Genomic DNA, 26,145 nt, shown 5'->3' on the forward strand with positions numbered 1-26,145 from the left:
CCTTTCTGTAGTAAATTGAAATTTCATATTACATAAATACAGAATTCTCAGGTGGGGGCTGCGTTTCTGTAGCAAATTGAAATTTCATATTACATGAATACAAAATTTTCAGGTGGGAGCTGCGTTTAATAATCAAGTTAAATATAGTCTGAGAAATTCATAAGGCTTAGTCTCTTGCTTCTTTTGTATTGTACTTTAATAACTTTATGAAACGCATTTAGCCTAAAGATCAGCCAATCTCTTTTAATTTGATTCATATCACAATAAGCTTTACATATTATTATCACAAAAAGTACTTGGTCAGATTGTGTAACTCACAATGTACTTGATCTCTTTTGAAATAAATATACTAGTATTTTAGAATTCAAATTATTTTTTTAATCTATTTTCAGGCAATGGACGTTTAAAATAAAAAAGAAATAGATATGGAAGTTGACGTCCTCTAAGAATCATCCCCTTTAACATGGGAAAACTAGATAGATTTGATATAGAATTCAAAAATCCTGACGGTGTTTGTGTTTCCGGCAACCCTCTTTGTGGGTCTGTTGTCCTGGAGCTTTCTGGGAAATTAAAAATTCAAGGTGAGAATTTTCAACGTAAGAAAGACCATAAAATGTTGAATTATTTATTTGGCGAGAGTGATCGTCATAAGATTGATGAAATTGTTTTGATTATCACAGACTACCACTAAAAAACAAGTGACACCATTTCTTAATTATTTATTTATTAAGTTTGGCATCATATGGCCACGGCTGGTTGCAGATCAATTATTTAAGATACATGTGTTCAGTGGGTGCCGACCCAATTGGTTTTTGGCACACCTCCAATCAAAGCAAACAATCAATCAATCAATCAATATTAACTGTACACATGTCATTTTTTACACTATAAGACTGGCGTTTGCTTTTCAAATTTTGCGGTGCGCCAGCCTTATAAAACAATATTCAATCAATCAATCAATATTCAATTGAATCAATCAATATCAAGTTCAATCAATCAATCAATCAATAAATTTATCAATTCAATTAATGAATATCCAATCAATTAATGAATATTCAGTTGAATCAATCAAAAAGTTTCAGTCCAATGAATCAATCCATTTTCAATAATATCAATCAATATTCAATCAATCAATCAATATTCAATCAATCAATGTTCAATCAATCAATGTTTCAATATTCAATCAATCAATGTTCAATCAATCAATGTTCAATCAATCAATACTCACTCAATTCAATGAATTGTAGTAAGTTTATGTTTAAGCCAAACAATATTTCAATAAATTAATCAATATTCTGTGTTAATTATCAAGTCAATTAATTGTTTTCCATCGATAAGTCATCCACATAATCAAGTTGCAGCTGCGCCCTGTTAACAGCGACGCGTGTCAAGATGATTTGTGTTAAGCGCTATTCGATGTATCTCTCCAACTGGCTCTTCCCTCTGTTAATTACAGAGACAATACTGTCCGCATAATAAGATGACCAGCCGTGACGATGGGTGTTATCTAGTCCTTGATCGATAGTTATCGTGTTGCAGCTTCACCCTGTTTAGAGTCAATAAGCCAATACGATTGGGTGAGCGAAGTCCTTCCTTCTGGTACTTGGAAGTGTCCATCACGATAGCATTCATCACTGTATGGCAAGGAATGGCAGCTTTGGCCGGTCATGACTAAGGCAAGGTCTTAGAATGATTGACAGCTTGGCTCCTTAGGCCTCTTTCTCTGAAATGAAAAGAACTCGGCGCAGAAAACAACTCAAAGTAATATGGGGTGTGGAAGGGCGGGTAATTTTCTTAAAAATTCACAGCAAACCCTAAACGTGCAACATTTGGAAATGGTGTGAGAATGGAATGTACAAATGCTTGCGCATATATTGCGCGCGCATCCTTCCACGTGGGGCGCTGTGATAAATGGATTTATAACGCATTCACTACATAAATCCGATTATCACAGACTACCACTAAAAAACAAGTGACACCATTTCTTAATTATTTATTTATTAAGTTTGGCATCATATGGCCACGGCTGGTTGCAGATCAATTATTTAAGATACATGTGTTCAGTGGGTGCCGACCCAATTGGTTTTTGGCACACCTCCAATCAAAGCAAACAATCAATCAATCAATCAATATTAACTGTACACATGTCATTTTTTACACTATAAGACTGGCGTTTGCTTTTCAAATTTTGCGGTGCGCCAGCCTTATAAAACAATATTCAATCAATCAATCAATATTCAATTGAATCAATCAATATCAAGTTCAATCAATCAATCAATCAATAAATTTATCAATTCAATTAATGAATATCCAATCAATTAATGAATATTCAGTTGAATCAATCAAAAAGTTTCAGTCCAATGAATCAATCCATTTTCAATAATATCAATCAATATTCAATCAATCAATCAATATTCAATCAATCAATGTTCAATCAATCAATGTTTCAATATTCAATCAATCAATGTTCAATCAATCAATGTTCAATCAATCAATACTCACTCAATTCAATGAATTGTAGTAAGTTTATGTTTAAGCCAAACAATATTTCAATTAATCAATGTTCTGTCAATTGTTTTCCATTGACCAGTTGTCAAAATAATTATGTTGCAGCTGCGCCCTGTTCACAGCGGCGCTAGTCGAGATGAAGTGTGTTAAGCTAAATCCGCCAAACGTGCATAGTTACTCATGTAATATGCACGCCGCCACAAACGTGGGGGTAGCTTAACACTCTACTCACAAAACCAGCCGTGACCCCCACAATATATATCAATGATACTACTACTACTATAAATGATAATATTAAATCAAGTTGGCAGTTCACTATGTTTTTAAGCCCGCTTTTAAAAATTTTAGCTTACTGCCAGACGAATTGTATATATAAAATATCCTCTGTTGTAACTAGATTAATTATGCTTGGTAACTGAGTTAATTACTTTTGCGATCTTTTTCCTGATCGAACTTCCCATCACATCTGGAAACGACCCTATAGTTAACTTTACTGAACTTATTTAAGGATTCGGCAGTTTTATCAATGCATATCTTTACACAGCCAAGGTCATTTGCCCCGCAATAGAATATCGGATTAGGAACTCCATTCTAGCACATTCCTCTCTTGCTTTGTTACAACATACTAAAATTTACTGCTATAGAAGCCTGTGATTAAAATGAACAGATGAACCAAATATCTAGAGAAAAAGTTCAAATGTCTTTCTTATTCTATTGACCTGTAGGGTTTATAATCTATGAATGATAACATTTAAATTGTTCTCTTCCAAATAATTGAATTGATTCATTATATTGAGACGCAACACATCTAGTTTAAGGTTAATATAAATAATAAATTACCAGGAATGTTTGCTCTAATCCGTAAACAATGGTGCATGACTAATAATTAACAATACAGAGAGTAACTGTGTCTCATTACCCTACTGCCCCCCCCCCCCCCCCCCTGCAGTTTAACGCCTACGTGATGAAAGTACTCGTTTTATATAACGAGGTTGTACTTATGCAGTGCCGAGTTTAAACTTAAAGTGCTTAGTATAAAAAAGGTTTTCTTACTAAAGATAGTTAATTATCTACTGTTGGATACATACATGTATTAACATTAATGAGAACATGAGATGGAATACACTATTTATTTATTTATTTATTGATGATGATAGTATGGTAGATAAGATTCTTTATTTCCAAATCAGGGCCCTTTCAGGCATCACAACAAGCATGATTTCTACAATTACAAACAGTACAAAAAATTTATGTGTATACATACTAAATAATCTATACATGTATTTGTATATTGTAAAATTTGACACTGTATATGTAAGTAATATTGATAAATGAAATAGTACTTCCGTGATGATAACATGTGAAGTGTGATCAAGTAATTCTAAGATGGAGATCTCAATTTAATAAGGTAAAATCTAAAAACGTGTATAAGTCATTTATAAATATACTAAACATCAAATCAAACTGTATAGATCTTACATATTTTGACGTCTGTTTATAAAGTTGTGTGATCTAATCGTAACCAAAATAACTTTACTACAATTATAGGTGTATAACCATATGCTGGCTTTCCCGCAGCCAGTATGCCTTCCGTCTGCGCTTAAGAATATTACTGCTTAATCAGCCATATCGTAAAGAAATAAATATAAAGTGATTCAAAATTTAAATGACATAAAAACAAATGGTCTTTATACAAAAGAAAAGTTGCTGCATTTTTTTATGCCAATCATTGCATCGTGGGAACGCTGGTAACAGAGCGGTAAGACGGCACTGAAAGAATTGCATTTCATTTGAAGTGACTTTTAAGATTTATTGGCCCTTCCTATCAGCAAAATCTTAGGTTTAATTAGCTTTTCGTCAGAATACAAACTTGACATGTATCAATTTCCAAACCCAGATGAATTAATTTTTGTGACGGGAACAAATGTTCAACGCATTGAAGAATTCCCAATGCTGACCAAAATCGCCAAACGTGTCATCAATTTTGAGCAAATGTTGGCGTGAGCTGAACTTGCAAAACAGAAAGACATCAAGATAAATAAATGCGTTTCCTATTTCGAACCAGGTTGTGACCTGACGAGTGAAAAAAAAAGATAATATTTCATTTGTGTTTAATTAATTTATTAATCACTTCATTTATTTATTTATTTGTGACGATGTGTAACAACAAATGGAAGGCGTTTGACATAGTAGTTATTCGAAGCCAAGTACGCAAAAAATCATCTGGTTTTCTAGACAATAGCCTAAAAACGATTTTTTGTATCCATTTTGCCAGGTAAAGATCTTGTCAATGGTGCTATCATACCGATTATGGCCCTCAATCTATAGAATTTTTGGTTTATTGTTATGTGGATATTGATCCCCCTCCATGATTTATGGGCCTAGTTTTGATAGAGGTGTTAAGGAAAAAGGAACAGCCATTCGCCCATAGCTATTTCACTCAGCAACATATACTGAATTTGTCTTGATACAGATCTACTGAAATTAATTTCAATTAATTAATTAATTAATTTGCTCTTCACTCCATGCGCCCTAAATTAAATTAAAACCATTTCTCAACTCATCGCCTAATTCTTGCTTTGGTGGAACATGACATGCATAAATATTGGAAGTAGTTTAATATTTACTTAAGAATGACCGATGTTTATTAATTGAATGCCTAGGAGTAACGGAATTTAAGGTTTTCTCTTTCAAAAATTGTTCCCCAGGCCGGGGTTGCTGATTTGTTGAGGACGGACACGAAGATGTTAATCGAAGGGAGAACAAGCTTAAAATACATATTTTATAACAATGTGCACATATATACACAATAAGTAACGATATTTGGCATCGAAACACTAGTCTTTCAATTGTATGAGGGATGCTAGCGAGGACAGTTAAATATTGCAAGTGAGGATCAGGTTAATATTGCACATAATGCAGCCATTACTTGCTATAAACGTAATTGTATTGTTTTTATAAATTATATATATATATATATGCCCCCCTTTCAAAGCTTATTGATTGGTAAATAAATAAATTAGTCTTATTATTATAGCCTTAAGGCTCCATGAAGTATATACTCGGGCGCTTACAACATCGGAACAATGACCGACGATGCCGAGTGCGTGATCTTAAGAGTATGAGGTTAAATTAATTCAAGTCAATGGGAGTTTTATGGAACCCAGTCTTAACGTGTGCATAATTATATTTATATTGCTCTAAACTCTGTGGTTGAAGAGGGTGTGCTTAAATTTAGATTCTACTAAATACACTAAAACCAATTGTAATGATTAGCTTATTCTTTGCCTTTTCCCACTGATTTTAACAGAATGATCGATTAACTGAACATTTAATATTTTCTTGTGCATTTTTTTTTTTTTTTTTTTTTTTTTTTTTTTTTAAATGTAATTGATACAACAGTGAAAACATTATACTAATAATTGATGTAGGCATACAAGATGACATACCGTTTGTGCTGTGTGTAGTAGTAGTATTATGCATGTCCTCCTCATTGCTGGTATTGACGTTATTCTCTCTCTCCATTTTGTAATGCCTTGTTTGGCTTTGGCGACTATAGATGTTGTGGACATCTTTGTCAATATTTACAGCAACGATACTCCTACAAGTAAGAGCCTCGGCTAACGTCCATACCCTCCTTACAGCCCTTTCGGCGCGAAGTCAAAAACTCTAGCATGTTGAAGTACACTAACGGTACAATTAGTGCAAACAATCAGAAAAACCTCGTCTTTGTACGCCACAGTCTTTTGACAATGTCATTGTCTTTGTACACCACAGTCTTTTGACAATGTAATTGTGCAATATTCTAAATTTTCTTAAAAATTCACAGCAAACCCTAAACGTGCAACATTTGGAAATGGTGTGAGAATGGAATGTACAAATGCTTGCGCATATATTGCGCGCGCATCCTTCCACGTGGGGCGCTGTGATAAATGGATTTATAACGCATTCACTACATAAATCCGATTATGAGGAGGTTTGTAATGACTCGTTTTGTGTATAGTATTTTGAACGCATTCGAAAGCGTGGATAAATTGCCTGGATTTAAACTGTATTGTTCTGTCATGCAATTACGATAGCGACATGAAAAACAAATATCATCGATAACCTCATTATTTCATTTGAACTAACAGATATGATAAATATTTACTGTACATAAGCATTGCCTTCAATTAATTACTCCTCTAAATTCGTTTCCCCGTTAAGGAAATCTGTAATTGGCGTTTAACTCAGACCCTGTAATCCGGTAGGAGGAATGCTTTATAAATATCTGCTTAAAATGTCTCTATTATAGCTCTTCCATCTTAATGCATCAGTTTTGGTGTATTTTCGTCTTTTTCTCAGGCCTTTTTTGAAACAGATTATATAATAGTCTCGTTAAGTGTATGTGTGTACATAATGTATAATATTCTATGCATTTCTGTGCGCTTATTATTGTAAATACTATATATTGTATATCATATCCTTTCTCTGTATACATAGCTGTTCTCTGGTAAATCCATAAGTTTAGAAATTAACGATATTTTTGTTATTATTGTAGACATATTACTACGCTTCCATGGTTACGCTAATGTTGGTTGGGTGGAAAAACATTCCAGTGGTCATGGAAAGAACAAAAAAGCTGTGGCCAAGCACTTCTCTAGTGAAGAAATATATTTTGACCACACCGTTCATGTTTATGGTGAAGAATCCCAATAGTGTGAAGCCTTATCTACGTGTTTAATAGGCCTTATTTATATCTTAACTCCGCATTCTTTGATAACTGGCATTTATATTCAAATAGTAAAATATGATTCCTAAACATAAAGCATTTGTATTGTATTCACATCTCCATGATGTGACATATTGTTGCTGCCTTTTTTATTCTGAAACTAACTTTTTTGTTTCATAGAAAAATTTTGATAATCAATGGTTATGATAAAAAAAAACTTAATTTTTTACCATCTGATGTAGGCAACAGCGGCAACCATGTGCAGACCCTCCCCGCTGGGTTCCACTCCCTTCCATTTGAGTTCCATCTTCCCGCGGATTGTCCTACTTCCTATGAGGGGTCCATTGGTCGTATACGTTATTACGTGTCTGCCAGAATCAGGAAACTGTATGAAATAGAGCACACTACCATGAAACTTTTCACCGTCATCAATCACCTTGACTTGAACAACGACTTACGATTACAGGTGCAGTTAAGTTATACACGGTGACTTTTATGTGGGTCGTATCATACGAGGGTCATTAAAAAAATATGTTTTGTTTTTATTTTCAGAAATTCAAGATCAACACTTTATCATAATATATAAGCATTTATTTTGCTGATGTGTGCAATTTCATTTCATTTGGTCAAATGAAACCCACGATACTTAACAATTTGAATTTAATATGTTTTGTCACCACGGAGAAGTCTTGACGTCAATATCGTTTCTCAAAATACTCCCCCTCTATCTTTGGCACATTACCCAATCAATGAAAATGAATATAGAACATTCATTTAAAAACTTCTTCATGAGAAGAAGAAATCACTTGTTGTGGTCTTCAACTTGACATTCAGATATATCGACGACGTTTTATCAATTAACAACAGTTGCTTCCATTCATATGTCCACTCGATATATCCCAGTGAACTCGAAATAAAAAACCCCGCAGAGTCTGCCACATCTGTTTCATATTTAGATGTTTTACTGACTATAGACTATAAAGGCCGACTAACAACTAAATTATATGAAAAACTGAATGACTACAGTTTTTCCATCATTAGTTTTTCCTTATTTATGTTGTAATATTCCGCTATCACCGGCATATAGTTGTCATATGGTGTTTATGTCTCCCTACTTATTCGATACTCAAGAGCATGCTCGGAGTATTTTTAAACCGAGACAGGCTACTGACAAATAAACTGATGTCACAGATATGTCAGCAACCTCTTTTAAAGTCATTATTTTGTAAATTCTATGGTCATTATAATGACCTTGTTAGCAAACACAACCTGTCACTTGGTCGTATTTTGACTGATATATTTCATACCAATTGTTAGGCCTTTTTTATATTTAAGCATCATATTATTATTATTCTTGCAAGATGTAGTCTCATAACTGCAACGGTGTGTGCAAACCAATTGAGTAACGCGCAATATTTACATCTTTTAACTTTTACTTCTTTTACATCTTTAAACTACTTGCCTTGTCTGCAAATGTGATTTATTTTTCAAAATCCCTGTGTTATCCTTCGTTCAAGTAAACAATTAATGGAAGAGCCATTGCAACAGCTTCTGTTCAATGTGAGCATTAATTAAGATTTTTGCTTATGAAGTTGCACTTGCATGGCGTTCAAAGTTAGTGACGTCAAAATAAAACTCAAACTTTAACCTTTTGACCTCTCTGTCCGTGTTATGGTGTTTTGAATGCCATAACTTTCCACACACTTTATAACAAAATACAAACCGGTCACGGTTGCCTAGTGGTAGGGCATTCGCTTCGTGATCGGGAGGCCGGCGTTCGATTCTTGTTCGCCGCGCCACATCAAACCTAAGATGTAAACATAGGTGGTGACTGTTCCTTCGACAAGAGCCCGGCACTAGAAGTGAAAGTCACGGGTCTTTCGGATGAGACCTTAAAAACCGAGGTCTGTGTCACGGTAGGCGGCAAGATAAAGAACCCTCACTGCTCAATGGCCCTTAGTGCCGAGGATAAGTCTAAATTTGAAGCCCTTCACTGGTATATGATGACGTCTCTATATGACTGAAAAAAAATCTCGAATGGGACGTGAAACAACATACCATCAATCAATATAACAAAATGCATGTGAAATGTAAATATGCTAAATTTGACTACGGAATATTTCGTCAATCTGATCAATGCATAAGCTTACGTTGGGTGTAACCGGTCGACAGGGGATGCTTACTATTCCCAGGCACCTGATCCAACATAAAATTTTTTTTTTTTTGGGGGGGGGGCATGTTTTAAGCCCTGTTCACAGATTTGTATTGTTTGTTTGTTTTTTTAGATCGATCATTTTTCGCTATCTCCACCTTCATGACCTTTTTCATTGTACCTCTTGACACCTAGTTTGCTCATAATTAATTAGTTCCTCAGTGTTTTCATTTTTATAACCCCATAACTTTCATACGTTCCACAATAGTGAAACATCCTTCACATTTTATGATGTTACTCTTTTTTTTTACCAGATTTTCACAAATAATCCGTTCTTTCTCAGTTCGTCAATTGTCCGATACGGACTCTCTACATCCACCATTTGAATATAAATACATGGCTCACTTTTGATATATTTCCTGTTCTCGCCAGAATTTTCAGAGTTTATTTCGTAGTTTTGTAAGTGCATCTTAAAATTGCATTGCCCCTCGCTGCTATGTATATATATTTTACATATTCCAATTTGGGAAGTGAAATGATGCTACTATATATACCCAATTTAACCTTTATATTTTATTTTATTTTAGCACTATGTTACAGGGATATGACAATAGACATTATACTGAGTATTGTTAGTATGTAACTAAATTTTGACATGCTCCATGATCACATTTTTTAATTTTCAAATAGCTTCGAAGTTTATCAAAATATATATTATATGTATTTCATTTTTAAAGTTTAAATTATTTAGATTTATTGTTAAAATATGTATACAAATTTGGTTACGATATGACGTTGAATTTAAGAGATGAATTTAATTTTTGAGAATTCATGAGGACATGAACTACGACGCTTCACGCCGGCATATTTCATGAAGCGCGTTAGCGCTTCATGATAAATATGCAGGCGTGAAGCGTTGTAGTTCATGTACTTCGTGAATTCTCAAAAATTAAATTCATCTCTTATATTTTCATTATTTTTCTGATGACTTGCCACATATTTTTGTTATTTAACAGAAAAAAGCATTATGTTTTGACTTCAGTCACATCACAGTGGAAGTATTCTTACTCATCCCACGGTAGTTCATGAGAATATGATTTTTTTTTCTAATTTGCAAAGAATCTTAAGGAAAAATATTTGGAAATGTGAATGTAAAAAAAAAATAATGACAAAAGTCCACGAATTTTTTTTAATGACCTTCGCATTACATATAACTTATAACAATAAAATGTTGATGTTGTTGTTGTTGGTTTTTTGTTTTTTTTTTTTTTTTTTTTTTTTGTTTTTTGTTTTTTTTTTTTTTTGGTTTGTTTGTTTGTTTGTTTGTTTTTTTGGTTAGAATGGGAATTAATTTTGCAGCTGTTGCAGAAAAAATACATAATCCAGGGCCAAGTAATCGGGTTTTGTAATTTTTTTCTGTAATATCTGCAATAACATTTTATTGTTTATATTTATGTCTTTATAAATTATCATTCAAAGGATAAAGTATATTAAATATTGTATTATTGATAAGTACGTCATTGTTTGTTTTATTTTGATGGAAGAGCCACTTTCCTAGAAATCTAGATGGCTTGCTTAGCGGTGTTATTGATAAACGACCATCATTTTTATAAGAAATAAGGAAATGATATTCAGTGATAGCAAATTTATAAGTACAATATTAGCTTCTTGTATAAGTAGTCAGATGTAGCTGAGTTATTAGTCTGAATATCATATCATTCAGAAGACTTCCTCGTGATTTATATGCATAATAGCCACAACTGTAAAGTGTATAGATGTTTATTACATGTATCGTGAGAGTAACGTTCTGTGTAAATGCTAAGATTCTGAGCATTTTCTGAGCACTTGTAAGGTATGCGTTTGTTAAATATGGGCGCTCAAGAACATAAAAATTTATCTTTGCTTAATTCATATTTTTCATATTCAGAGGACATGTATATTTTTGAGAGATGGGAAAGAGTGAAAATCAATTTCAAATATGTATGTTAGTTTAGGGAATGTTTACTCCTGCGAGACACCTGATCTCACATATGGAATTTCTGGGGTTCCATTATTTATGCCCTGCTTACAGATTTGTATTCAATGTAGTTTTTTTTTCTTTTTGAGATCGATCAATGTTCGTTATTTACGCCTTTTTCATTCAAATATTATTTCTTGCAAAAAAAAATAACAAATTTAAAGCTGTTTCCTCTTAATTTGAAACTGGGCCATATGTACGAAACGAATCTAAATTATGTAAGACGTGTGGGAATGTGATTATTTTCACCGATAATATTATTACAGCAAAACAAAAGATGGAGAAACGACCTTGTGTCTACAAAAACAAATTTGCACTTTAAAAATTTCCTTTTGTGACTGCTTCATTAAGAAGAATCAGAAATATCACAAATATTGACAGTGGCAGGCTCTTGCATTGAAAACTGACGTCACTAGTAAATTTCAATGTTGTATAAACTGCCCAGGTGTAACTTTCATGACTTTTCACATCCTTTATATATATGATAATCTAGAGATGGGATATGATGCTTCGCTTTTAGTAAAACTCTTAAAAGTACGTATACATTATTCATGTTACGAAGCGTATAAATATGCATATTTCAAAACTTGCTTTTTGAAATTACAGGATACTTGTTTCACGTTACATTTTCTTGCATTATTACAGTTTGATAATTAATGTGTTTGCAACATTTTATTGACTCTACCAAGTCCTCTGAGAATTTGTTGCTTATATGAAGTATCCTGACAGAAAATGCCCCTTCCTCTTTAAATTATTAACGGACTCCCATCATAAATATAAGCTTCTGTCATGAACCCATTCCTCATGGAGTCAATGCACCAGAGGGATACAACTGTAGTTTTTAATAGTCATAGTTTAAATCATTAGAAAAGCATCTTCCAATTCAATACAGTAATCATATTTATATTTTTAAAAGAAAGTAGGATTAAATTTTCTTTTACTTACAGCAATAGCCTATTTTATTATCTTAGAAGAGATTACTTATGAATATTTATTTAGTTTCTTATTTCTAAATCTATGAAACATGAATTTATTTGATTTTCTTTGTGACAGCAATCGACAGATGCAAGTAACGAGATGACTCTTTGCTGCCTGTGTTGTAAGTCCGGACCAATTTGTGCCACACTTTATTTAGAGACAATTGGATTCGTTCCTGGGGAAGGAATTCCCATCCACGTGGAGATTGAAAACAAAAGTGGCAGGAAAGTTTCCGCAGCTAGTGTAACGTTACTGATGGTATATTCTTTTTAAAAAAAATTACTTTGGTAATGTTCAGTTAACTTTTAATGTATCTAATTTAACTCGATGACTTGGACTAGTGTAGAGGGAAAGGCATGCTTTGTTCCGAATTAACAAACGAATGGGAATCCCCCCCCCCCCCAATCATATCTTTAAGCAATGTGAATGAAAGATAATGAAAACAATATTGAGTATGTCGAGGATGTCTAAATTACAAAAGGAGTAATTCTTTTTATGAAAAGGGGATGAATTGGAGTCGAGTAAGCCCACTTAAATTGTCTTAAAACTAAGGGGTTGTGAATTAATAAAACCAATAAATTACACTATAAATAAATCTAGTAATGCACTTTCATGATAGATATCGATTGTGAGGCAATGAAACTGGATTTCAACAGATATCTAGTGTGAAAAAAATATACTGTGCATGAATGAAAAAGGTGAAGATAACGAACAGTGAAAGATCTATTAAAAAAAAAAATCTATAAACAATACAATTCTGTGAAGTGGGCATAAAACACGGACCCCTGGAAATTCTAGAGGTGGGATCAGGTGCCAAGGAAGAGTAAGTATCCCCTGTTGACAGGTCACACCCGCGTTAGCCCTATGTATTCATCAGGTAGACGAAACATTCCGTAGTCAAATTTGATATAAAAACAAAGGCTTAACATCTGGTATGAAACAAGTCAGCCAAAATACAACCCAATGATAGGTTTTTTGCTTACAAAGCAATTATAACGACCATAAACTTACGAAGTGCTGACTTTTAGCCTGCCTCGATTTAAATTTTGTTTAAACTCGGAGCATGTTCTTGAATATCGAATAAGTCGGGAGATGTGAACACCCTATCCAGGTGATAGCGGGTTAGTACTACATAAATAAGTTTAAGATGGAAAGGTTTTAGTCAAATCTTTTGTCATACAATTTAGGTGGGTTTCATCGTTTGTCATACAATTTAGGTTGGGTTTCAATGTATTTTAGACTTATGTACAACTTGTTCGTTTTTGTTATTTTGAGTTAAACTGGAATAGTCTATGAAAATGAAAAAAAACCCACTGAATTTAAATACTGAATCCTGTGTGAAAAGGAAAATCTTTTCACAGAGAGGGATTACATTTCAATTTGTTAGCAATATGATGTTTTATATGCAACCTCCTCCACTTTATAAAGTAATTATTAATGAAGATTTTTTTTCTTTTTATCAATCAGGTTGTCCGTTACAACACGTCCAAAAAATCGAAAACTCACACTAATCAAGTGGCATCTGTGTGTAAGGACAAATGGAATGCTGGGAAAACAGGTGTGTGGACAGGGGAGCGACTTGTCATACCTTCTGTTCCGCCATCTTATCTTCACGGATGTGACATCATCGACATCTCATATGTACTCGAGGTGATTAATGTTCGCATACTTCTGCCTGATGACATCTCCGTTAGAATGAAGATTATTTAACGAATATCTGGGATTAGTCTCTTGCTACCTGTTTATGTATGCCCCCCATGGTTTTCATAGCTATGTAGATTTAAACTTGGTTTTTATTTGTTAAATCTTGTTCTTTGTACATTTAAATATTTTCCCCTTTCACAAAAGAAATTCATTTTGTTTCAAATATTTCTATGGAATTGCTTTAAGTCAATGATAATGGATTCTAATGATAAACAAGAGAACATTTTGTAATTGAATCTTCATGTCGGTGTGGGTTTTTTTCAGTTAAAGATTCATCCCTCTGGACCAGCGTTCACTCTGCCAGTTAAAATGGAAATTGTTATAGGAACGAAGCCTTTAAAGAATTCAGTCAGTAACTTTTCGTACAGTGGATCAGGAGTTTCCTTAAACTCTCCAGTCATCCAAACCAACGACAACAAAAAATTAAGTAAGTAGTGATATAGTTTGATATATTACCTTACAATCTTTTTTATTTATTTATTTTTTTTACTTTTTAATATATGTTTGGTTTTTTTTAAAATCATTTTCAAGATTAATCCAATTAATAATTAACTATAGATTAAACTGGTGGCGGGAGTCTCGTAGTAGGGCGCTCGCTTTGTGATTTGGAGGTTTTGGTGCTCGTTCCCGGCGCTGCACGTCAAACCTGGGACGTTTTATTATAGGTAGAAACTGCACCTTCCCAAAGTACCCGGTACTAGAAGCGAAAATCAGCGCTTGGCGAAGGAACAGTTGCTACCTATTTTTTTTTTATCGATTTAGGTCAGTGGCGGCCAGGATTTGTACCCACGACCTTCCGATCTTCTATTAATAAATGTGCCTTTTCAATTCAAGGCAGGCCAACATACCCGGTATTTTATTTCTACAGGTGCAAGTTTATTATAAAGCAATCATCATACCTGCTCAAAACACATAGATATTTAAAAAAAAGAGTGAAACTGCCTTTTCTGGTTAAAGATGGTTTTAGACAACAGTTTGTCATTGTTAAGATAAATACCTCAATATTTTCTATTTACACCATACAAACACAGTAAAAGCTTGTTCTAGAGTGATTAATTTAAAAAATAAAAAAAAAAAAGTAAATACACGTAATTTGTTTTTGAAAAATTATTCACTCATTAACAAGCTTTTACGAATATGATAGAGAACATAGATGCGCTCTAAGCAAATGGTAAAATTCATGCCACATGATTCTAGAGTTCCAGATGGAGCTTACTTGGAATGTTAAAAGAACTGTTGATACTCGGGTAACCCACAAAAGCCCTTCTTCTTGTTTGATTTGCGGAGATTTTATTTTACAAATCTCCAATGTAACATTTTTACCTTCCATCCATCACAGGGCTCTGATCGGCGACTGATTTAGTCGCCATGGAGCCTAAAAGTTTTGATTGGCACCTAAAATTTCTCCATAAGTCGCCAAAATGGCGACTATTTTAAACTGACATGCCTATTCATCGTCAAATTCCGGAACTATAAACATCTTTCAACAATTATTTTTTCTGAAGAGACAAAAAGAAATTTTTAAAAGTGAAGAAAATATTTTTTTAGATATGGACATTTCTTTTCTTTGTCACCTTTATTGTTTGTTTTATCAATCAGCCCACGAGCAAACGAAATTTTGCACGCATTTTGCGTCAGTGCACACAGAGCCCTGGTAGACCAGATATAACAAAAGCTGACCCCGGTAATTTTTGGTTCCAGAAAATGGACAATTGTGAAATGCAGTTAAATTGGACGGGTGATGTGGTCAATTGTTTGCCAATTGAATTCTCACTCGCAATTGTACGGACGGGCATAAAATGTTTATCAAATAAACAATTCTCGATATAAGTATAGTTTTAAAGAATATTTCAATAGATCGATTATTTTTATTTTTTTATTTTATTTTATTTTTTTTTTTTTTTTTGTTGAATATTAGAGTTTACAAGCATGCTTTAATTAAAACCATTTAGGGTTTAAGTGTCTTATATTTCATGTTAATTTTTCAATTTTTCATTTTTTTTTTTTTTTTTTTTTTTTTTTTTTTTTTTTTTGCGAATGCATTGATAGCATGTGAACAGTGACATGATTGTGGAAGGGATTTTAATCAAGTATAAAATATACATTCAGCATTAATTCATTGACATTATTTTAATTTTTACAGTTTGCGTGAAGTATACGGAAAGTGTACTAGGAAAGGTAAGCGTGGAAGATGATCCAGAATGTGACAAGATTTCGTACGACATCACTTTCGCCCCTGTTTATCCATATCACTCAATCTCAAATAAAACGGACAGTTTTCAAGTCAATTCGCCAAAACCTTGTATGAAGAGAGTGGATAGATAGAAGATACCCCGCCTTGCTTATTGTGTTGTTTCAGAACACTGAACAACTGTTTATTTTGAGGAATCCGAGTTTTCTGTCAATTATCTTGAAGACTTAAGGGTTTGAATTGTGATGTTTTATTTATCAGGTATACAGTTTTATTTACCCTTTCAACATAAATATGATATACTCTGTATAAATTGCGGATTTTAGGAACATTATTATTATTTTCAAATTTTGCAAAAGTTGTCTTATTTCTAATGTTAATATAAGCATAGGCCTACATATCACTTGAATACATAGCAAGAATGGGTGAGGAATACCTATGTCTTTTTTCATACAAAAAGTAAAATTTTTGAAATAATAAATGTTTCTGTATTTTCATATTGTTATGAATTTTTTGTTAAATATAACGGTTTTTATATATAATAAAGGAAGTTGTATTTCTATACATTTTATTTTATAAAACTTTTTAAAATATCTAGTACAATGTAAAGAAAAATTGTTTCCTGTGTACAGATGTTGCACTAAATTGATTCCAGTTTAATCTCGGTAGAAATTTTATCATTGGAAGTGTAGTTGTAAATTTGTTATTTAATATACATGTACATATGAAAATAACTTTTATCAGTATGGGGGGGGGGGGGCTTTCCAAATTCAACCGAGTTATCCCCCATTGACATCGCCCTTACGATACTCATCTCCAATTCCCTGTTTTTCTGCCATATTTGCCCCAACTACCCCCTCTTTAGAAAACTTCTAGATCCGCGGCTGGCGTTTGGCAACCTTTATTCCCGTATTTTGTACAATAGTATTAATTATTTTACCATACTCTAAATTGCACATGGTGCTTATTATTTTCCCCAGTTTGGTAACATTTTGTTTTAACATTATCATTCTTCGCCCTGGTACTTTTTTTGTCCGTGAGCGTTCTCGAAAACTACTTATCCGATTGCCGTGAATCCTTTTGAGGGTTAAGAGGCATGTTGTGTATACGCAGATTTGCGGAACAAAGGTCATTTTGCGCGCACAAGCATGTGCACACACATACAGTTGTATGCATTTTTAAATGGAATATAAATCCCCCACCCACCCCCACCTATCCGGGAACTTTGAATGATCAAATGTCTTGAAAACTTTTAAAAGTCCTCTATATATTAATAAAAATGGTTTTTAGACAGAAAATTATGCTGCATAGGGCATGATAAAACTATAACTTATTTATCTCCTTTTCAACATATAGTACATGCCAGGAAAAAAGATTCAATAAGACAAGATTGATAAATCAATCATTAAGCGATTTAGGGGCAATATGAAAACCATCTATCCTTCTGTGAACAATAATTCAGAAGTGAAAAAAGAATTAGATAGACTACAAGATCAGTATGTACTGGTCCCAACTGACAAAGCAGGCAACAATATTGTCTTTGTTTGTAAGGCTCATTATTTCAATTATATTTTAGAAGAACTGGGATTTAATTCTACAAGTGGTAATCCAACTTATACCCGTAGCTCTCCTTCTAAGGAGGAAATTCTTCAAAATCATATGTCATATTTGAATATTTTTATATTCCCAACAACCAAAATGAATTTGAATTAACATATTTAAATTTGGATTCCTAAGCTTCATAAAAGTCCTTACAAACAAAGATATATAGCGGGTTCCAGTAAATGTTCTACAAAGTCTCCTTCTTTACTCCTCCCTGAGATATTAACAGTAGTGAAGGAGAAACTTCAAGAGTACTGTGCAACAATATATTCGAGAAGTGGTGTAAATCAGATGTGGATACTTAAACATTCAAAAGACCTTTTGGAAAATTTGAAATCACAAAATTTTACTAAAATCAATAACATAAAAACTTACGACTTTGCAACTCTGTATACAATCATTCCCCACAATAAATTAAAGTCATTGACAGCTGCTTTTTCAATAAAAATGGAACTCGTTAATTTACTTACCTTTTCATTGGTCACTTGCAAAATTATTTTGTTAAAAAAAACATTCTGATTGTGCACACAAGTACTGAAGTTGATATTAAAAAAAACGCTTGAGTTTCTGATTGACAATATCTATGTGGTTTTTGGAGACCAGGTATTCCAACAATCTGTTGGAATTCCCATGGGTACCAATTGCGCCCCCTTATTAACAGACCTATTTTTGTATTCATATGAAGCAGAATTTATTCAAAATCTTAAACATGCGGAAAAGAAATCTTGCTGTGGCCTTCAACTTGACATTTAGATGTATCGACGACGCATTATCAATTAACAATTGTTATTTCCATTCATATGTGGACACGATATACCACAGTGAGCTTGAAATAAAAGATACCACAGAGTCTGACACATCTGTTTCATATTTGGATATTTTACTAGAAAAAGACGTTAATGGTAATTTAACAACAAAGCTTTATGATAAACATGATGACTTCAACTTTTCAATCGTCAATTTCCCTCACTTATGCAGCAATATACCCTTATCACCTGCATATGGGATATATGTCTCTCAGTTGATTCGATACGCAAGAGCATGCTCTACGTATGAACAAATTCTTAAAGGAGATAAGTTATTGACAAACAAGTTGATGAAACAAGTATATCAACAGTCTCGTTTAAAGTCATCATTTCGTAAGTTCTGTGGTCTATACTATGACCTTGTCAGCAATTACAATCTATCATTAAGTCATATGCTCACTGACGTTTATGTTAGGCCATTATTTACACACTGAATTGTCGACGGATTTTTCAGTTATTTAGCGATCATTACAAGGAGCATACGGCGGTGTGACCGGTTGGTAGGGGATACTCATTCCTTCATGGCACCTGATCCCACCTCTGCTTTTGGAGGTTCGTGTTTGCTCTGCTCCCGATTTGTATTGTTTAAATGGACTTTGAGCTTGAATACTGTTCGTTATCTCCATGATTCATAAAGCAACATTTTATGTTAGAGCAGAGGTTTACGAACCTTAATGTTCTTTATTTACACCCACTGGGTAACTTCCCAATTATTTAATAGGAAAAATGATTCCTGTTAATCAGTCGATTAACTCTAAACTATCTAGAGCATTTTCAAAGCAATCTATGTGGAATATTTATTAAAAATTGGGTTCTTCCATTAATGTAATCTATAGGTCAATAATACAATGCTTTACGCATCACTCACTTCGTACGATAATTCATACAGATAACCTGGCCACTTTTGAGAGTTATCTGCATTTTATTGATAGGGTGCAACCGTTCAAAGTCATTTGTGTGTAAAAACCTCAGGAAGTACCGGGTAATCTTTGGTCATAAATCCTAAAATTTTGGAATTTCAGCAATATACATGTAAATGTATATACTTATTCCTTCTGATGTCGCACTTATTAGTCAAATGTCATAAACTTTATAGTCATCCTAATCCTCCCTTTAATTGATCGTGCTAATCAGGAATGTCTAAATATTTCAAGAATGAGTTAAAATGGTGAAATGTTGATTTATCTTTACCATTATAATCTTCTGAAAATGGTTGCGAATCCCATCCCTTAACCATTAAAATTTTTGCTGCTCTTGTCAAAATGCATAAAATATTATAATGAAAAGTGGTAGAATTTGCAAAAAAAATTTCAAACAACAGGAAGTGAAAAATCTTTTAATTAGTTATTTGGGAATCCACTACGGAAATGATTGCATGCTGCGTAGGGTAAATTACCTCTGTGTTGATTCGATCTAGACTAATGGTAGTCTTTGATAAAATGAATGCGTTTGGTAAGCAGAAATAAGGTTTATAAATGAAGTGCTGGCCAAAGACTTTAGACGATGCTATCATGATGGCAGCAGTAATGTGCCTGAAACAAATTCATATAGCCTACCAAATGAGTATTATTTAGAAATATGTATAAAGTCAAATTTAGGTAGTATATATTACGCATTTATATTACTGCTAATCCTTTTAAAATTGTTAAAAAAAACTGTCAACCTTATTTTCTTATTTCTTAATTTTTTTTTTTTTTTTTTTTTTTTAGCAAAATACATGTAATGACATGTTGACTGATTGTGTTAGTTTTAGCAGAGAATGCGTACACATTGTCCTAATGTATATTTTTTTTTTTTTACTAATAATATAAAATATAAAGCTTTTTATACAAATGTTGGCTTTGGTACATTTTTATTTATTTGCTGTTTTTCTATGAATAGTTAAGATGCCTTTCGGTAGTGTCTATTGGTTATTTATAGCGTTTCCTCAGAGGGTCTAAGCCTTGTTTCAATTCAAACAACCAATAATCACTATTTTCCAATGGGGTCCATAAATCATATTTGTAACCTTATGGTTATTACGACTGTTAAGCAAAAGTCACGAAAAAATAGTAGTCCAATACAATCAAAAATCATTAATTTCTCATTAATGCAAGAAAAATATTTGGAACAAAATGCTCGTATCCTGTGCATCTGCGTATAATCACAATTTCTAACAGTATTATGAGATTTACTAAACGGTTGTTTTGAACAGCTATAACCTTATTGCTGTTTTCCTATGTTTTTTCATCATGTAAGTTAAATATGTAATATAGTAGGAAGGTTAGATACTACTGCCTTCCTATTCATAATATATCGGCCTTATATGGTAACAATTTTTAAAATTAATTGACTTGGATCTTCTCTTTATGCATCTGTGGCTAAGCTTACATGTACATATGTGTTGAGGATTACAGTATAGTCTCAACGAACGAGCTGAACAAATCCAACAAGATAATTTTATTTGAAAACATCGTTAAATTTGAAATTAATAACAAAACATTGTTTATACTTAAAGGTGCTTAGACACAGATTTGAAGTTAATATTTTCTCAAAATTTCTGTATAATATCACGACTTATATATTGCAATAGCATTTCACACGAAAATACAGTTAAAAACTTATTCTATCTGGAAATTATTGGAACTACGAATTCCTGGACGCGTTTGATTAACACATTCTTGCACTTTCACAAATTTTATCTTTATCCTTAATATTTAAGAAAAGAAGCGATTTTGTTTTGTATTAATGAAAAACATTACATCTATAATCCAGAAAATTCAGAGTAGAAATGTGCGAAAGCAAACCCCTCACTAATATCATCAGCCCGTGCTCAGTGTTGTGTACAGAGTTTAACAAATTGAATACACCCGTGAAACGTAAACTGTTTCTGTAAACAGGGCACGAGCTCTGTTATTGTTAATGTTAACAATTCACCGGGTGTGTTCAATTGTTAAAGTCTGCACACACCACTGAGCACGGACTGACAATACTGTGAGTGGGTTTTGCTTTCGAACATTTCTACTCTGAATTTTCTGGATTATAGTTTTAATACTTTTCATTAATACACAACAAAACTGCCACTTTTCTTCAATATTAAGAATAAAATTAAAAATTGTGAAAGTGCAAGGATGTGTCAATCAAACGCGTCCAGAAATTTGAATTTTCAATAACTTTGAGATGAAATAAGATTTTTATTATATTTTACTATGAAATGCTATAGCAACATATAAGTCATGATATTATACAGAAAATCTGAGAAAATATTAACTTCAAACCTTTAATATCTATAAAAGGAAAAAATGAAGAATAAAAAAGATTTCTATAAATACGTTTCAATTTAAAAAAAAATCAAAATACATGTACATGTAAATACCTTCAAACAAACATTTGCTTCAGACCGTCTCATCTTTGAAACACAGTTTCTCTAAAACTGAATTCATTGATAAATACTGCAGACATTTTCCATATAAAACTTTCTTTACTTAAAAAAAAACAATTCAAGAGTAAAAAACAAACCACATGAGAAAAAGTGACGTCTTAACAGGTTATGATACAAGGAGCTGAACGTAATATAGTATCGATATGCAGAAAAAAAGCAGTACTTAATAGATGGTCCGAACACAGACTTCATCAGCTTTATCAGTATGTTTTTAAGAATTCATGGTTTTTGTTACAGGAATGATAAAGACGCTAAGGTCAACAATGAAAAATAAATCTATCTAACACCTGATTTTTGATTATCACAGTTTATCAACCATTGAATATATTATTCATTTTTATTGATAATTTTTATGCTTATGATAAACTTAAAAATTAGAATATTAAAATTTGAGGCAGATGTCTTAATTCTTTAATACTGTTATAAGATTCGATGTGAGAAAAATCCAACTGACTGTGGCCACATGAATGGTTCTTTTAAATAATAATTATTTAAACTTAAGGGCGTTTAAATTTTAATTGGTTTCGTAACTTTTTTTGACGAAATTTTCGAGCATTCCATGAAATAAATTAAATATGGTTTTTTTTTCTTTCGAGAAGACATTAATCTTATATGAATGTGAATGAAAAATAGTTGTTTTTTTTTTTTTGCTAGAATTCAATTTTAAGGGAGCATTTTATAAATTTAACTAAATATGAGGTTGAAGAAAATGCATATATCATTTATATCCTTACATACTGTATACATATTTTACATTTAATCCCCATACACTGTTTTATTAACTGGGAGGTTATATTGCTCCTCCGGGGGCCCAAATTGGACTAATAAATCTAATAAATCTTGTATCTTGTATCTTGTATTTAACCAAGTATTTAAGAAAAATTATGGTTACGACGAGAATAACCTTCATGAAAGCAAAGCAATCTTTGGAAAAATGTTTTATAAAGTACTAAAGATTACAACAGAAAAAGGGCCTCTTCTCTATTATTCTTGTTTCCTTAAAAATCAGTGATAGTCGATTCTTATGCCCTTTCTTTACTACTTCACACATCAAACATAGGGGTTGACGTATATCTTGGTTTATGGTAAAGGTTTCGGCTTGCAATCCCTTTGCATGATGTGGAGGCCGATCAGTTTGAGAAGAAAGGTGTAACAAATCTCCTATATCAATATTTAGAGACACATAATTAAAGTTTTTCACCGGTCTTTATTTGTAGACATCTTATTTAACTTAGTCAAGGCACTATATATCTGACAAATCATCTTTAATCAGTTTCAAGAGAAACAAGAAATCGGTGTCATATCCCTCTATTAAAACGGAAACCTGAGCCCTTTGTTCTATTTCCACACGAGTACGTATGATATTGATGGTACTCTAGCATTTTAATCAGTTGTATCACCAGATAGGGTGTTAAGGAGTTCATAATTACACGGTTCCTTTTTTTACCATTAAGAATCTTATTTCCCAGTCTAGTATTTTGGTATGGATTATATTAGAATTCGTTGTTGTACATAAATAAATGATTCTCTGATTTCTTATCTATTTATTTCTATATAAATAGCTGATCCGTCTTCCCCTGTCTGACTTTCAGATTGTGAAATTTCTTCCTCCAGTTCTGTATTAATTTTGATAACCGGTATAGACACCGGATTTGATCCGTTATTCCATTCTTCTGACGTATAACTTGGTTCATGACATCCATAGCGGATCCCCTTTGTGTTCCTCGAAATGGACGGATGGGAACCAGACAACTGCGGTGCTTCCGCTTGCATGTCGACACTGCTCTCTTCGAGGTTACTAAAGTTGTCCTGGATATTTGTAAACACAAAAGAGGAACCATTTTCCTGTACGTGAAAAATGTGTTATTGACATCGTATTTTTATCAGAGGACCAGAGCGGAATTAATTTGGCAATACAAAAATAGAGAAAAGAAAAATATTTTTCTGCTATTTTAATCTTTCATACTCTATCTATACATTAACATGAATCACCTTCTAATTCTACATCAGTGCATGCTCATCTCTTAATTTTCACAATATTAATAAATCATGTGATCTGATGGGTTTAATTGTCGGATAATCAATGATTTTCTTTACGATGGGGAACAATATAGAGATATACATTCGTTGTCCTACAGAAACGTTGCAATATATAATTATATTCACATAAACGATAAATGCGAGGATTGTTCTGCCGAACTTTCTTAAACATACATTTGCCAACCATAATATCTGACAAATATATGTCTTAAATGTCATTCTTAAAAACAAAATGTGAACATATAGCGTTACAATTAATTAACAGTGTCTTTAGCACCGTCTTTATAAGCGCTGCCTACATAACAGTGTCTTTAGCACTATCTAGGAGCGGTTTGGTTACGACCACAATGTCTTTTTGTCCAAGTACCTTAATGTGGAACATCCCCTCTCGCTGTTGACACATTTCCTCCTTTGCTATTTTGGCCACGCGACAGCTGAGGAGGATAGAGAGGATACAAATCAGACATTCTACCCCCGCGGTTACCAGGGCAATCAGAATCAGGGGGTCCTTCTCTTCCTTCTGGAAAGTACTGCCGTCAGTAGCATGGTTCTGAAGACCAACTCTCAAGAGTTGAAAACTGACAAAGGTCGTCACCATGGAAACGGCTGATATGGCAATGAAACACATTATCTAAAGAAAGTATGATACTATTAGTTGTTTATAATATTATTATTGAAAATAAAACAAATGAATTCAAAAGAATTACTTACCACATAGGACGTTTTTCTTCTTGCACAAAGTATTCCAACTAGTCCAGTTATGAAAAACTGCCAATAAAGAGAGAAATACTTTCTGAGAACGAGTTCGATAGGATTAAGAGAAGGACCTTTTGTAGACACAAAACATGTACTTACAATACCGCCACTCCATATTGGCGATACGCTGTGGGCTAACCAGACTTCCGCCTGAATACTGAGAATGACACCCACACACACACTGAGAACCCCCAGAAAGATGTGAAAACCAGAGGCACAGAACACGAGAGCCAGATCCCAACGAACCATACTGGAGATGTTAGGGTAGCTTTGTCATCGACAAGAGAATATCTCTAAAAAGGGAAGTTATTTCATGTATTTTAAGTGAAAGTGAATGAGTACGGCTAAACGAAGCAAATCTATTTCACATGTGAAAGCCAAAACTGTCGATTACGTACCCCAAGTATTTCATAATCTATAAGTTCTTTAAATTACTTAGATTTTACATATCTAAGAATAGTCATAGTCATTACTGAAATTCATCATATGACAAACACCTGTAGATCTTACCCATATTACAGTTTGAATTAAAATCCAATCAGCTTAATAGAACTCTGAAACAGCCTTTGCAGAGGCGCATAAATCTGATTGATTCCAAATTTTCCATGTTATTAAAAGCTTCAATTGCGTCAAACACGCCAACCTAGCTGTTTGCTGGAAGAGACCCCGAATATTAGTCTTTTGCCGTAAGAAATCCAATACTCGACAATCTAAGAACTAAACTTGAAGCGTAATGCTGTCGATCGATACAACTCTTTTTGCATTGATCCGTTGGCTGTACACAAACTATGTAATAAAGCCGAGCCAGGACACTGTCTGCAGTAAAGGACGAAAGAAAAAAAAATCGATGTTGTATGTCTACATTGTTTGATTAATAGTTCCCATGAAGATTATTTACCACGTCTAAATATCATCAGTTATTAATTGAAATAATTACACTGTTATGGACAGACTTACAATTCTGTGTGAAGAATTTGGGAACAACAGATGTGGCTTTTGTGTATGATTTATACAACACACTGAAATCGAAATTCTTATACAGTGGGTCTGTATTTCTTGCACGCTAAATCTAGATGCTTATATTCATTAAAATAAGTCAACAGGACCATACACTGGTTATACATTTTAAATAAACCAAGGATTCTCTACTTCAAAGTAGAAAACGTCAGTATCCCTTTTTGGATTTCGTTAATATTTAACAAAGACCGTTAAGAGAAGGACGGTCAAATTGTACTGACATTGTAAGTTTTTTAATTGGT

General features: G+C 33.1%; 2 protein-coding genes across 2 annotated transcripts; one reads left to right on the forward strand and one right to left on the reverse strand.

Moving 5' to 3' along the window:
- Nucleotides 1–400: 400 nt before the first annotated feature.
- On the forward strand, nucleotides 401–16,696 carry LOC133183235 (arrestin domain-containing protein 3-like). The gene is made up of 7 exons (XM_061318185.1): nucleotides 401–581; nucleotides 7,049–7,189; nucleotides 7,462–7,685; nucleotides 12,442–12,624; nucleotides 13,834–14,016; nucleotides 14,335–14,497; nucleotides 16,214–16,696. The coding sequence occupies exons 1-7, from the start codon at nucleotides 464–466 to the stop codon at nucleotides 16,393–16,395; spliced, it is 1,194 nt and encodes a 397-aa protein (XP_061174169.1). The 5' UTR covers nucleotides 401–463; the 3' UTR covers nucleotides 16,396–16,696.
- A 6,930-nt stretch (nucleotides 16,697–23,626) lies between these two features.
- Nucleotides 23,627–25,695, reverse strand: LOC133183236 (transmembrane protein 196-like). Its single transcript, XM_061318186.1, has 5 exons — nucleotides 25,397–25,695; nucleotides 24,986–25,179; nucleotides 24,842–24,898; nucleotides 24,498–24,761; nucleotides 23,627–23,935 (listed from the first exon to the last, which is right to left on the reverse strand). Exons 2-5 carry the CDS (start codon nucleotides 25,133–25,135, stop codon nucleotides 23,627–23,629), a joined length of 780 nt encoding a protein of 259 aa, XP_061174170.1. The 5' UTR covers nucleotides 25,136–25,179; nucleotides 25,397–25,695.
- Between the last annotated feature and the right edge of the window lie 450 nt (nucleotides 25,696–26,145).

This window comes from Saccostrea echinata, unplaced genomic scaffold (assembly GCF_033153115.1).
Source record: "Saccostrea echinata isolate AGI-Se365-2 ecotype Australia unplaced genomic scaffold, CSIRO_AGI_Sech_v1 ptg000009l, whole genome shotgun sequence".
Classification (NCBI taxonomy): Eukaryota; Metazoa; Mollusca; class Bivalvia; order Ostreida; family Ostreidae; genus Saccostrea; species Saccostrea echinata.

Excerpts from the sequence above, each read along its gene's own strand:
- LOC133183236 (XM_061318186.1), bottom strand. The coding sequence starts at position 25,135 with ATGGTTCGTTGGGATCTGGCTCTCGTGTTCTGTGCCTCTGGTTTTCAC. Across the intron at positions 24,762-24,841 it reads GAAGAAAAACGTCCTATGTG|ATAATGTGTTTCATTGCCAT; the intron begins GTAAGTAATTCT and ends TACTTTCTTTAG. Across the intron at positions 23,936-24,497 it reads AGGGGATGTTCCACATTAAG|GAAAATGGTTCCTCTTTTGT; the intron begins GTACTTGGACAA and ends TTTCACGTACAG.
- LOC133183235 (XM_061318185.1), top strand. The coding sequence starts at position 464 with ATGGGAAAACTAGATAGATTTGATATAGAATTCAAAAATCCTGACGGT. Across the intron at positions 14,017-14,334 it reads ACATCTCATATGTACTCGAG|TTAAAGATTCATCCCTCTGG; the intron begins GTGATTAATGTT and ends GGTTTTTTTCAG. Across the intron at positions 14,498-16,213 it reads CAACGACAACAAAAAATTAA|TTTGCGTGAAGTATACGGAA; the intron begins GTAAGTAGTGAT and ends TAATTTTTACAG.